General features: G+C 41.2%; 1 protein-coding gene across 1 annotated transcript; it reads left to right on the top strand.

Moving 5' to 3' along the window:
• Window positions 1-417: 417 nt before the first annotated feature.
• LOC132484609 (histone H3.3A) lies at window positions 418-8390 on the top strand. Its single transcript, XM_060091355.1, has 4 exons — window positions 418-519; window positions 2050-2200; window positions 3404-3557; window positions 7931-8390. Exons 2-4 carry the CDS (start codon window positions 2073-2075, stop codon window positions 8057-8059), a joined length of 411 nt encoding a protein of 136 aa, XP_059947338.1. The 5' UTR covers window positions 418-519; window positions 2050-2072; the 3' UTR covers window positions 8060-8390.
• The last annotated feature ends 6500 nt before the right edge of the window (window positions 8391-14890 follow it).

The raw sequence follows: 14890 nt of genomic DNA, 5'->3' as shown, positions 1-14890 counted from the left end.
TCACCGACCGCGCCTCCTCCCGCTCGCCCCTCCCCCCCTCACTTCCCCCTCGGCGCCCCAAACCCGGGCTTCCCGAGTTCCAAGACGTGTGCGCACGGAGGAGGGTGGGAGTGCGGGGCCGGAGAGCCGGCGTTAAAACAGGGGCGGGCTGACGGCCGTCTCGGCCGGAGCCGGCGGCCCTTCGGCGTGTCTTTTGTGTTTGTACACACACGGCGCGAGGTGGCCGGGAGGAGGGAGCAAGCGGCGCGCGGGGGAGGGGCGAGCGCGCGCCAGCGAACGGGCGCGCGGGGGGAGGGGCGGAGGCGGGACGCGAGCGAGGGGGCGGGGGCGGGGCCGAGCCTTCCCTCCATTGTGTGTGATTGGTTGGCGCGCGGCGCGGGGGCGGGGCGGCGTGTGTTGGGGGATAGCCTCGGTGTCAGCCATCTTTCAATTGTGTTCGCTGCCGCCGCCGCGCCGCTGTCGCTCTCCGACGCCAGCGCCGCCTCTAGCTCGCTGAGCTCCAGCCGAAGGAGAAGGGGGGTAAGTTTCCCCGTCTGCCCGCTTCCCCGGAACCGAGCCCCGCTTGCCGTCAACCCCGGGCCGGGCCCCGGCGGTGCGGTGAGGGGACCCACGGTCCCTCCGGCTTGGCCCACAAACTTTTTGGCCCAGAAATGGAGGTGAGGAGCGAGTTTCCCGCACCCCTCAGGCGGCGGCGGCTCCGGCGGCTCCCCAGTCTCTCGCCGCCTCAGCCCAACAGCAGCAACCGCCGCGTCGCCGAGCCTGCTCTCCCTCCCCGCGCCCCTGGCTCCTCTTTCTTCGGTGAAATCCCGCCCGCCGCCCCTTCCCGGGACCCCAGACCTTCACCACGACCCGCGCGGGCCTCTTAACTACCGCCCCCGGACCCCGGACCCCAGTTTTCGAGCGGGAAAAGGGTGGAAATCGCCTCTGCTTCCCACCCTGGGGTAACTCGCTTTTTGCTGCCTCCCCACAGTTGTTGCTAAGCTTCACCATCTTGTCTCTCTTCTCTGGTCACCGACCATATTTTTTCCCCCGTTTCTCTCTTCCCCATTTCAAAAAAGGAGGAAAAAATTTTAAAGAGAAACATTTTTTTCTCCTTTTTTAGAGAAGCGGAAACTTGATGCATTTGAAATGCACAAAAAAACTTTTGCATTTTGGAGGGCGGCACGTGGCAGGGGATCGGGCTATTTTCGAGCAATTTGGTGTTTTGTCTCTTTGGTAGGGAATCGGATACGTTTTGCGATTGTTTCCATTTTGTTCTGGTCTGGGAGCCGAGTTTGTGCCTGCGCGAGACGCTGGGAGCGAGGCGGGCAGGCTGGGGGACCCTGTGCCGAGGGGCCGGAGGAGGCGAAACCAAAAGTTTATGTGGTGCTTGGGGTGGACTGGTCGGCCGGTCCCGTGCGTTAATTAAAGCCTGGGTGCGGGGCACTTTTTTTTTAATTTCACTGCGAAGCTTCTGAGGACTGGACGCCAGGACGGTGCTTTGTAGAATGCTCGCTGGTGGTAGCTGTTGTTCCTCTCTTGTTTTTTGAGACGCCTTTTTGTCAACAGAACTGTAGAGATGCAAAAGCAAGAATGTTTTCAGATATTTACAGCAGTCTATCGACTGCCAGACGTAAAGGGGGGGGCGGCGGGGGGGTGACCAAAACCTTTTTTGCTGTAATTTGACTCGACCTTTCTGTGGTTTGAGGCTTCGTTCTTTTGACTTGTTAGTGGATCGAATATTTGCAGACATTTCTAATTTCTACTTTAATTAAAGAAACTGAAGCGAAGGCTGTCAGGGGTCTTTTTGTTTTGCCGTTTATCGCTCAGATTTGGCTTTTTTGAGAGATGATTGGTGTTAATGCTAACAATTTTCTAGTACTACAGTTTGTTTCAGGAAGTCATATTTGGGTGGTAGACGTAATCTGCACACTTTCAAATTATGTAACATTACAGACATTTTTTTATACTGATCATAATTTCCAGATTTGGGGGGGGCGGTGGTAGTGGCAGGAAAACTTGTATGTTTGGTTGTTGCGTATGGTGATTTTTGTGTTTTGATGCTGGTAGGTAAGTAAGGAGGTCTTTATACCATGGCTCGTACAAAGCAGACTGCCCGCAAATCGACCGGTGGTAAAGCACCGAGGAAACAACTGGCTACAAAAGCCGCTCGCAAGAGTGCGCCCTCTACTGGAGGGGTGAAGAAACCTCATCGTTACAGGTATTAAAACAAGAGGAGGGAAAAAAATGGGACAAAGCCTATCTCCCGAAGCAGTATCTATATAATTTAATAAAAAGATGTCTAATCATACTTTTTGCTTTAGAGAAACTGATTTTTCCTTTTGAATATTTACTAATACTTTAATATATATATATATATATTAAATTTAGTGTTAGGTTTTATTGGGAACATGTTTAATTTTGAAGCCATGATCTTGCCCATAGCCCAAAGGAGAGGTTGTATCACTAATAACGTTAATGGGATAGGGTAACATTTTATTTAGCTGTTAGGTGTAATGTATATTTTTTAAATAGTATAGTGTTGTTTTTAAATACATTTTGGAGGATACTCTTTCTCTTGGTAAAGTAATTTGATCAAGATTGGGGGTCATTTTGTTTTAGCTAAGACCTTCATTTACTTGAATTCGTTTATTTCCTTCTGTTAGCACAGTTTTGAACTACCTACCCTGAGCAGTGTTGTTAAGGGCATCTGCCATTAGAGGGCAGAAGTTGTCTGTATTTAGGTGCGCTCTGCAAATGATTTTACAGTTAGCCTAAAATAAAAGTGGAAGAAATAAGTCAGAATTGAGGTAAATTTCTTGCCTAAAATTCGTTTTAAAAAGAAAGAAAGAAAGAAAGAAAACTTCCATATGGAAGATACACCATAAAAGAGTATTCACATTTGATCATTCATGAGGGATGTGCAGTATTCAAAGGTATTCTGGGAAATCAAACTTAAATGCCATAAATGTATTTTTTAAAGGAAACTTATTGAGTTGTGCTGGTAGGTCTTTTAGAAGAATTGGGGGTGCCAGTGGGAAGAAGGAGAGTGCTGCCAAATTGAGAAGAGTGAACAATTTTGACAAACTCTTTATTTGTGGCCTAGTACTTTCCCAAGTTGTAATTATAACAAGTTAGTGATATATGTTAAAGAGGAAGAAAATAAAGGGGACTTTGATTAAACCCCCCTGCCAGGAATCTACTTTAATATCATGCTTTTTGCTTTAAAGGTATTGTTGTGTTACTCTTAACAGACTTGAATATTCAGGTCATAAATTAATAAGTGAAATTTGATACAGAAGCTGAAGAATAGTTGGGTGATTTATTTTTTGAAAAGTGACTGTGTCTTTTTAAAGCTGATGACCACTCTTTTATGTTTTTTATGTATTTGGTAACCATGTCTTTATTGTGTTTTGTTTTAAAGGCCTGGTACCGTGGCGCTCCGTGAAATTAGACGTTACCAGAAGTCCACTGAACTTCTGATTCGCAAACTTCCCTTCCAGCGTCTGGTGCGGGAAATTGCTCAGGACTTCAAAACAGATCTGCGCTTCCAGAGTGCAGCTATTGGTGCTTTGCAGGTAAAGTGGCAGGTGGGAAAGGCTCTAAGAGTTGGCGGTTCCTGCTTTGTACCAAGAACAATTCTAAATCTTTGCATATGCTTGTTAAATTTAATCATCACAAGCGGATGAGGTAGGTCTTATCTATTTCACTGTTAAGATGTCAGAAAGGTTAAGTTGCTCGAGGTCATACAAGCAGGCATAGGATTTTAAAATTTTAGACGTTGCAGTGTTTAAAGGGAAAAAGAACCTTCTGGTTTGGCTTACAGTCGCTGCAGGACATCAAGAAGTCATGGGGCTAAAGGTCTGTATTGGTAATTAGTTTCAAACAGTGACTGATATAAAAGGAATATTAGAATAAATGGCTTCCTGGGCCTGAAGAGGCAGTTGCAAGTGGAGAGAACCTAATATCTGGGATGGGAACAGGCAGCATAAAAGAATTGTACATTGAGGTAAAGAAGCATGAGTGGTAGTTAGGATTAGGTTGGCCATAAGGAGGAAAAGACACTAGGCTTGTAAAGAGAAACTGGAAGACCTGTAGTTTGCTAAAGGGGGTTATGTATGGATTTCCACTTAAATGGGAAACATAGTGAATTTAATCTTAGCTCCAGTGTGTCAGAACTTTGAGAAGTACTGTTTTAGCTGTGGTTATATATTTGAAATACTGGTGGTTTGTGCCAAGATTAAAACTTGAAATGCCCACAAGTAAGATATTTGATTAGGTATGTAGGTATAATTAACATCGATCACTTAAGTAACCTATAATGTTAACGAGTTTGGCGTTCGTTAGATCATTGTAACTCAAAGTATGGTAAGACTGCCACCTCCTTCAGAGCGTGGGGTTAGAGGCGATTAAAATTGCAGATTGCTGGGCACCTCCACAGACCTGAATCGGAATCTCTTTTGGGGGAGGGTCCAGAATCTACATACACTCCATTGGAGGATTTTTCAAGGCTGCTGTTGCCAAGCTTTTCCTTTATGTGTAAGGAAGATTTGATAGGTGGATTCTACCCTGAAGTGTAATTGGTTGAGCTGTTTCTATGGTTAGTCTGAACTTCATTTGATTGGTGAATTCCAGGAGTTGGCATCCATTAAATTCTCAATGAATTGAAATAACTGAAATTTCAAACTACTAAAATCTTCCAGTGCTGTTATTTAAAACCTTTATTTTCTGTTTTGATCATTGACTATCTTTAGATTCCATTTGGTTTATTACTATAATTGCTAATCACATTTTCCCCACTAATATTAAATATAGAAATATTGATATTCTCAAGCATTGATCTAAATCTGCCAATTTTGTTTTGTAGTTAGAGTTAGCAGGGCTATGCTTGAAGAACACACTATACTTGAAAGTCCAACATTGTTGAGCTTAAGTGTCAATGATAGAGCTTTGTAAATTGATTACTAAATAGTCTGAGTAAAAGACTATTGTCTTTTTAAAATTCGTGTGTAAACTTCCACATTGCTGTTATTAAGGTGTGTGTTTTATATTTGTCAGTAAGTGTGGTTGTATTGGTTTTGAGCAAAATGTTCAATTCTGCTGCCTGTAGTACTCTTGCATTAGGTAACTTTATTGGAAGAGTAATCTTTGTTAGAAGTTTATTTTGTTTTGCTTTTTTTAATACATAAGTTCTCTTAAAGATACAGAGATGGAGAATTTGCTAATGGAAATAGGGCAATAGAAGAGAGCAGTTGAAATAGAATTCCAAAAATCACTATTTTTGCCTTTAGAATTACAGTTTACAACTTTTCTAATACAACTAAATGAGGAGGGGAGGAAGTCCAGTGAGGATGGGAGAGAATTTAGTCTAGGTTTGCCATAGATAATCAAGAATTAGCTAACTTGAAATTTAGCCTTTGCCCCTAATATCTGAGAGTTTGAACTAAGGTATCGTGTTAAAAATGGACATTGGTGGTTTGAAGTGGTGGAAGAGTCAGATATTGAATATACTCAAAATGTTGTACATTAACATTTCCTTCCAGTTATAAGATATTTTTTATTTTGCTGTTATCTCAAAATTACGTTCATTGGGCTATAAATTAATGTGTCAGTCTTTAATTCCCATCATGGCCTTAATGTTTAGGAGACTTTGGGACACTGGCAATAGAGTTAGAAATATATGAGTCATGGTTATATTCCCTGAGTATTGACTGCTCTCCCAGAGCTGACCAGACACACCCCTATAAAACCTATAGCCAGGTTGTAAGATGGCAGTGAGAGGCCCAGCTGCCACATGCCACATTTGAGTAGCACTAGGGGAGCCAGTAGATCATTATTCCACTCTTAAATGGTCTCAGAATTGCAGGACCTGTTGGCTTGTCTATATAGCAGCTCATAGTGCTGTGTTTTGCAGAAGCCTTCTAGATTTGCATAATCCTGAGATACGCTGGGTGAAACAAAAGAGAAACTAGTTTCTTTCTTGAGGAACTTCAGTCCTAGTATCTGATGTGTGTTGTGAACCTGTAAGAGTAGGTAGGCTACAGTATGCTGTGTTTCCTAAATTTTTTACCCATTTCTAGAGTATCCCAAGAATTAATCCCTGAACATTAAGGACTTCTGCTTTTAATATATTTTTTGGAATAGGTAAGATACACGGAACTAATTGCATAGAAAAGATGCAAATTTCGGGAATTCCCTTGTGGTCCAGCGGTTAGGACTCCGCGCTTTCACAGCTGAGGAGCCGCATTCAATCCCTGGTCAGGGAACTGTCCCGCAAGCCACATATCCCGGCCAAGAAAAAAAAAAGGAAAACATGCAAATTTCAGTTAGGGTTAGAGATCTCTGTTAAGTAATTTAAGGGCATTAAAAGATGACTAGTGTACAAGGCCAATGTGATTGCCAAGGAATTAGAGGAGTTCAAAGTTACCTGCACCTGGGAACCAGAGGCAGGAGGAGTGTTTGCTTTCTCCTTCATGGAATAATCTTAGGTAGTCCATAAAGAGTAGGTAAATAAGACTTAGCTCTTGATAACAAATGATGCGGAAAGACATGTAGGGACAGTAAACTTTGGGTGAAACAGATTTTTATAGAAGAGAGAGATGAGGCTAAAAAGAATGAAGATACAAATGTAGGAAATAATTTTTTTCATAAGATGGAATAACAACGTAAACCATTTTGATGAATTATTGCTGTGTTAGTGCTTTTAAAAGCAGAACCTCAAGTTTTATTGGCAAAGTCAAAATGTTTGTAAAAAGCAAAACTGGTTCTTCCCATCTCTGTATCTTGTGTGTTATGTAGTATTGTGGGGCTTGAATTGCTCAAGTATTCTGTGTATTTCTCTTTTAGTTTTATTACCTAGAGTTTCCAAAATGGAAATAATTTTTTAAATTAGGACAAAAATAGCAATTACAAAAATCTGTTTTTTTCCCCTAAATATATCTTGAACAGAGAAATAACTTGCTAATAGAGAAGCCAAATAACGTCTTTCATTTAGTGTGTTCCTAATCCACTAAAACAGTTGGGCTGATGACTGGTAAAACAGTAGGTTCATTTCAAAATGAGTAAGCAGATGTTTTAACCTAGACTAAAGGATTCTTCAGCTTTTCAGACAGCTGTAAGATGTACTATCAATTTAAGAGTTAATTATAAGTAGAAGCTCCCCTTTTTTCCTCTTTACATGCCAAGTGTTGGTGAATGATTCATGTAGCTACCAGTTTTTGAGTGAAAGTAGGGATAAGAAGATGCCTTCAGAAAAGTCTTAAGAGTATAATGAGAAAAACTAGAGGGATCAATGTTAATGCTGGGAGGTAGCAAAAATGCCATTACAGATAGGGGTGCATAGAGGAAGGTACAGTTAGTGGGGGGCATAGGGGCATATCTCAGCAAAATAGGTCAATGTATGTAAGTAAGACACAAATCTGGTGTGTTCTGGGACCCAATAGCAATCTAATGGTAAAACTGAGGTGTTAAAGGAAAGGTAGATGAGGACCATATGATGGAAACCAGTGGTCAAACAGATATAATGAAGTGTGAGTAAGATTCAGAAAAAGGAGGACACAACAGGGTAGGAGAGTATATTACTTTGGATTAGATACATGATTCCATTTATCTTTCTGAGGATGAGAATGAATGTTAGAATTTAAGTTGGATTTTTTGCTTTACTCAAGACACATTTCAGTTTACTAAAAATCACATATAACATTTAAAAAATTAAACTTTTTTAGTAGTGAAATTATTTGACTTGTATTATTTGATAAAGACTTGAGTTTTCACTTTCATAAGCTGCCTTTCAGCCTTGTTGCACAGATTTTAAAATGTAAGCATTTGGTAAAATAGTCAACATCTTCTGAAATAGGTTTTTAAAGGGCTCAAAAACCTCATCTTTTTAACTGATACAGATGTAACTTAACTATTGATAATATTAATATTTTTTTCTTTATTCCTGTTGTAGGAGGCAAGTGAGGCCTATCTGGTTGGCCTTTTTGAAGACACCAACCTGTGTGCTATCCATGCCAAACGTGTAACGATTATGCCAAAAGACATCCAGCTAGCACGCCGCATACGTGGAGAACGTGCTTAAGAATCCACTATGATGGGAAACATTTCATTCTTTAAAAAAAAAAAAAAAAATTCTCTTCCTGTTATTGGTAGTTCTGAACGTTAGATTTTTTTTTTTTTTTTTTTTTTTTTTCCCGTGGGGTCAAAAGGTACCTAAGTATATGATTGCAGGTGGAAAAATGGGGGACAGAAATCAGGTATTGGCAGTTTTCCCATTTTCATTTGTGTGTGAATTTTTAATATAAATGCGGGGACATAAAGCATTAATGCAAGTCAAAATGTTTCAGTGAACAAGTTTCAGCAGTTCAACTTTATAACAATTATAAATAAACCTGTTAAATTTTTCTGGACAATGCCAGCATTTGGATTTTTTTAAAACAAGTAAATTTCTTATTGACTGCAACTAAATGGTGTTTGTAGCATTTTTATCATACAGTAGATTCCATCCATTCACTATACTTTTCTAACTGAGTTGTCCTATATGCAAGTACATGTTTTTAATGTTGTCTGTCTTCTGTGCTGTTCCTGTAAGTTTGCTATTAAAATACATTAAACTATACCTGCTTTTGGTCTTTACTATAAACCTTATCTGTACAATTAACTTACTTGAAATTTACATATTCAGAATAATTTTAGTATCAAGTGTTTTGTCACTTTTTATCTGAAACTGTTGAGAGAGGAGGAAAGTATAAGCTTCGTATGGGAAGGAAACTGGAGCTACTGGCTTTCCTCCAAATTTTTAAAAATTTGAAGATGGTGGGCTTCCCTGGTGGCGCAGTGGTTGAGAGTCCGCCTGGCGATGCAGGGGACGCGGGTTCGTGCCTTGGTCCGGGAAGATCCCACATGCCGTGGAGCGGCTGGGCCCGTGAGCCATGGCCGCTGAGCCTGCGCGTCCGGACAGGCTCCGCAACGGGAGAGGCCACAACAGTGAGAGGCCCACGTGCCGCAAAAAAAAAAAAAAAAAAAAAAAATTTGAAGACGGTATATCTATTTTCCAAAACCAGAGTTTGACTATGGATATGTGTACTTTTAACCAGCAATTCCCAAACCTAGCTGGCCAGCAGAATCACACGAAAATAGTTAAATCTGTATAAGTAGTGGAAGTACATTTATAAACATAATCTCTGTTATTAAACTTTGAATATTTAACGGTAATTTAACTGCAATTGTAACAGTCTTCAGCTCAAAAATTAGTGCATCAGAGAGCTGGCTATTTTAAGATATTGTATATTAATCCTGAAGTTATTAATCAAGCACCTATAGTTCATTCTTAGCACTGTTTTATTTAGCATTGGGGTGATGAATGTGAAATGAGGATGGTGAACCTTTTAAGACTTAACATTTCTTATTAGAGAAATGCAACTCAGAACTACAGTGAGGTGTCTCACCCCAGTCAGAATGGCCATCATTAAAAAATTGTCTACAAACAAATGCTGGAGAGGGTGTGGAGAGAAGGGAACCCTCTAGCACTGTTGGTGGGAATGTAAATTGATACAGCCACTATGGAGAACACTGTGGAGCTGCCTTAAAAAACTAAAAGAATTACCATACAACCCAGCAATCCCACTACTGGACACATACCCTGAGAAAACTAATTCAAAAAGAGTCATGTACCACAATGTTCATTGCAGCACTGTTTACAATAGCCACATCATGGAAGCAACCTAAATGCCCATGGACAGATGAATGGATAAAGAAGATGTACATATGCACAACAGAACATTAGCCACAAAAAGGAACGAAATTGGGTCATTTGTAGAGACATGGATGGACCTAGAGACTGTCATACAGAGTAAGTCAGAAAGAGGAAAACCATATATTAACGCATATACGTGGAATCTAGAAAAATGGTACAGATGAACAGGTTTGCAAGGTAGAAATAGAGACACATGTAGAGAACAAACGTATGGACACCAAGGGGGGAAAGCGGGGGGAGGGGTGGTGGTGTGATGAATGGGAGATTGGGATTGACATATATACACTAATAGGTATAAAATGGATAACTAACAAGAACCTGCTGTGTAAAAAATAAAATTCAAAACAAGGGGGCTTCCCTTGTGGCGCAGTGGCTAAGAAGCCGCCTGATTGGAACATGGGTTCGAGCCCTGGTTGGGGAAGATCCCATATGCCGCGGAGCAACAAAGCCGGTGCGCCACTACTAAGCCTGTGCTCTAGAGTCTGTGTGCTACAACTACTGAAGCCTGTGTGCCTAGAGCCCATGCTCCACAAAAGGAGCCGCTGCAATGAGAAGCCCACGCACCGCAATAAAGAGTAGTCCCTGCTTGCTGCAAATAGAGAAAAGCCCATGCGTAGCAACGAAGACCCAACGCAGCCAAAAATTTATTAATTAAAAAAAAAATTCAAAACGAACAGAAAGACACATGCTCCCCCAGTGTTCCTTGCAGCACCGTTTACAACAGCCAGGACATGAAAACAACCTAAATGTCCACCAACAGAGGAATGGATAAAGCAGATATGGCACATATATTCAATGGCATATTACTCAGCCATAAAAAGGAACGAAATTGGGTCATTTGTAGAGATGTGGATGGACCTAGAGACTGTCATACAGAGTGAAGTAAGTCAGAAAGAGAAAAACAAATACCGTATATTAACACATATATGTGGAACCTGAAAAAATTGGTATAGACGATCTTATTTACAAAGCAGAAATAGAGACACAGATGTAGAGAACAAATGTATGGATACCAGGGGGAATGGGGGTGGGATGAATTGGGAGATTGGGATTGACATATATACACTATTGATACTCTGTATAAAATAGATAATGAGAACATACAGTATAGCACAGGAAACTGTGACATGAGTTGTAGCATATGAGTGAAGCTGCTCTGGAAGTGAACTGAGATGAACTAATCAATGGGCTAAGAACAGATTCATGTCAATAAGATATAACATTGGGCTTATAAACATAAACATTGGTGTTAAGCTCCTTTTTAGCAGTAACTTTATTTTTAGATTTTAGGTCATAAAATCAATGTGAGAAATATGAGATTTTTTGAGAGCCTGTTTCTAATTTGTTGACATGGTATCCTAGTTTTAGTGTGATCGTTTGTATAGGCTTCTACAGGCAGGCACTAGTATTACTTGGAGTATTGGCAGGAGCATATGTTCACTGCAGTATAAGCTACTAAGAGCCAATTGAAGTATGTTTGATACAGAATAGATGAACTTGGCACTCAAAGCAGGTACACGGATGTCTGGTCAATGTACTGAGCTTGTCTCAGTATACCATGGGCTGTTAATACTTGACATGTATTCTCTTATTCCTATAAGGTAGGTAACTCTTTCCTACTTAACTAAAGAGGCAATGAAATTTGGGAGGATTATTCTTATTTGACTAGGGTCTAAACAATATTCATAATTTTGAGGTCAGGGTTATTCTTTGACTTAGATATGAGTGTGATCTGCCACTCCCATTGATGCTTATTAACCTGGGCTGAAAATCCTCTTACCTGCTATACTTTGGAGTTGGCTACATGAGAATTTACCTAGGAAAAATCTATAGTGAATTAGAGTTGGGCCCAAAGTGATATGTGGGGACCATAGCTAAACTCACCACTCGTTATCATTCAGTTTTTAGCATCTGTAACAAGGTGGTAACCAGCTTTTGAATATGAAGTATCTTATGAAAATAGCTGATTAATATGTAAAAGTTTCCAGAAAATATTCCTAAAATCTAAGACACATTTACAGATGAAAAACCCTATGAAATCATGTGGTAAGATAAAAACTTTAGATAAGGTTTTAGGGAAATCAGGGAATGCTGGAAGAACTTCTAGGAAGGAATTTGGAAATGTCATTCTCTTAGGCAAATGAGGGGAGGAAATCTTCTCTTGGTTAAATACTGTCAGGTGGGTTAGTGCTTGAACAATGTCCAAGCTCTTGCCCTTCTCATCTTGACAGCCTAGAATCTGAGAGGAAATCAACTTTGCATATTTGAATATATCGAGGATCTGCTGGATGCTGAGTATGTAAAGGTGTAAAGCTGCTCCAATCTAAATTCTCAACAACTCTGTAAGGTGGGTACTATTATATACCCTATTTTACAGGTGAAACTTGCCCAAGATCACACAATAAATAGAGGGGATGGAATTTGTTTCCCGGTAGACTAAATCCAAGGCCTTCCTCTCTAATTCCCATGCTCTACGTGTGAGACATACAAATAAGAGCAGTTAATTTGTCGGGGACACTAGAAGAAGTTAAGGCAAGTCTTGACAGCAGAAACAAATGGGGGCCGGAGGAGACAAAATTGGGAATGAGAGGGACAGATTATAGAAATTACAAGAAAACTCTTCATTTGAAAACATGCTGCTCACCACCTGCTCAGTCTTGAGCTACCCCCTTAATTCCTCCCTCTTCCTCACCTCCATTAAATCCTGTTGACTTTCTCCAAAAGTGCATCCAAAACTTTCCACTTCCTCCTTCTACCATCCTAGTCCGAGCTGCTATCAGCAGCTAAGTTATGGACTATTGCCATAACTTAAATCAGTCTGCATTCATCCACTCATTCCCTCCGGCCTCTTCACATAGCCCCCAGAGAATGTTTCTAAAACATAAATCATTTCAGATCATTCCCGCACTTAAAGATATCTAGTGACTTCCCATTGCTCACAGAGTAACGTCTAAACTGGCTCATGAGGCAGGCCTGCAGGATCTGGCCCTGTCAATCTTCTCTTTCCACCACTTGCTTATTAAGCTGTAGCCAAACCCTCTGCCCACATATCCTTTGTCACATCCCTTGGCTTTATTTCCTTATTTATCAAAATCTGAAATTACATTGCATTTTTCCTGACTCTACCCCTACTAGAATGTGCTACAAAACAGGGGTTCATTGTCTTCTCCATTGTAGCCCCAGTGCTGGTACATAGTAAACCTAAATAAAAATCAGTTGCATTCATGCTAGAATGAACGTTCTTGCTGTCCTTCAGATTTTAACATTAAGCTTGTATAACCTTAAAATATAGTAACTGATTTATTGTTTTGAAGATTAAGTGAAAACGTGAAAACGTGAGGCTTGGCACATAATATTCAATAAATGCTGGGCTAGAATTTTAAATTCCGGTAAAGCAAGTCAGCATACATATTGTTTCTTGCAAAGTTGTAGAGAAAAATGCCTCCAACTTCCTATCTTTCTAAGTAGTACGCATTTTCTATTAAAACCCTGCTGAATAGTTATCATTCTTATGCCATTAAGCATAGGTGTCTAAGTGAAATAGGATTTAGGTAACACCCTTATCACGACAAAGTCAGTTGAATCGGTAAGTACATAACTAGTGGTGAAACCATAGGTAAGAGGCATTCTCTTAAAGTCATTATGAGTACTTTTTTCACCACTATCGCTAAACATTCTTTGGAAAGTTCTAGTCAATGAGAAAATGTATTTTTTTAAAGGAAATAATTATTTGCAGTATAGCTTCATAGCTGAGTTCCGGCTCTGGGAGTTTCCTGGCTGTCCAGTGGTTAGGACTCCGGGCTTTCACTGCCGTGGCCTTGGTTTGATCCCTGGTCGGTGAAATAAGACCCCGCAAGACCAGCAGTGCGGGGGGAGTCCAGGTCCACCTGATGCCTTGTTCATTCAGTATTTATGGAGCACCTTCCATGTGCCAGGCACTGTTGAAGGAATACTGAAGTGACCAAAACGAAGTTAAAATTCTCTGTCCTCATGGAGCTACATTCTAGTGAGGGAAATAGACAAGGATAATCCTTAAAGATAAAGAAGGAAAATACAGTTGTTCCCCCGAATCCCCTGGGATTGGATCCAGGACCCACCGCAGATACCAAAATCTCGGATGCTCAAGAGCCATAGTTGGCCCCTCCACGGCCATGGTTCCATATCCAGGGAATCAACCACCACTGATCGTGTGGTACTGTAGGATGTATTTAGTGAAAAAAATCTGCGTATCCTTGGACCCACAGAGTTCAAACTCGTGCCCTTGAACAACGGAGGCTTGAACTGTGCAGGTCCACTTATAGGTGGATTTTTTTTTCAATAAATATGCAGTGAGCCCTCGATTACCCCGGGTTCCGCATCTTCAAATACAGAGCGCCCACTATGGGACTTGAGCATCAGCAGATTTTGGTGTGTGAGACGGGTCCCGGAACCAATCCCCCACAGACACGGAGGGACGACTGCACATCGTTTATTAGATAACAGTAGGTGCCAAAGAGAAAAAGTAACATGGGTGAAAAGTGTTGTGATACAAGGGAGGTGGGTGTTGGGAGTTAGGCCAGGAAGGCATCACTGAGGTGTCTTTGGAGTAAAGCCCTAAAGAAAATGAGAGAGCAAGCCACACAGATGTGAGAGAAGAATATTCCAGGCCCTACTGGGGGTCCTGCTGGGGGCAAGCCTGGTGTGTTCAGGAACCACAGGGAGACAGGAATGGGTGCAGTGGAAGAAGTGAGCAGAGTAGGAGAGAAATCAGAGATGCAATGGGGACCAGATCCTGCAGGACTTAGAGGTCCTAGTAAGGACGCTGAGTGAGAGGAGATGCCTCGGGAAAGTTTTAAGCAGAAGAATAATATGGTGTGACTTAAGTTTTAAACTTAAGTTTTAAAATGAGTAGAATAAAGGTAGAGCAAGAAGGAAAACCCCTTAGGAAGCTACTGGCAGTAACCTAAATGTGACATGTTATTGTGGCTTGGACTTGAGTGTTGGCAGTGGAGGTGGTGAGAAGTGGCATGCTGGCTATTTTTGAAAGGTAGGATTGCTGGGACTTGCTAATGGGTGTGGGCATGAGAAAGAGAGGAGTTAATGGTGCCAAGGTTTTTGGCCTGAGCAACTGCAAGAATGAAGTTGCTACTGCTTGAGACAAGGGAACCTGACGGGGCA

The sequence above is a fragment of the Mesoplodon densirostris genome, chromosome 2 (assembly GCF_025265405.1).
Source record: "Mesoplodon densirostris isolate mMesDen1 chromosome 2, mMesDen1 primary haplotype, whole genome shotgun sequence".
Lineage (NCBI taxonomy): Eukaryota > Metazoa > Chordata > Mammalia > Artiodactyla > Ziphiidae > Mesoplodon > Mesoplodon densirostris.
Note: the sequence above shows the minus strand (reverse complement) of the source record. Positions and strands in the feature narration are given on the sequence as shown.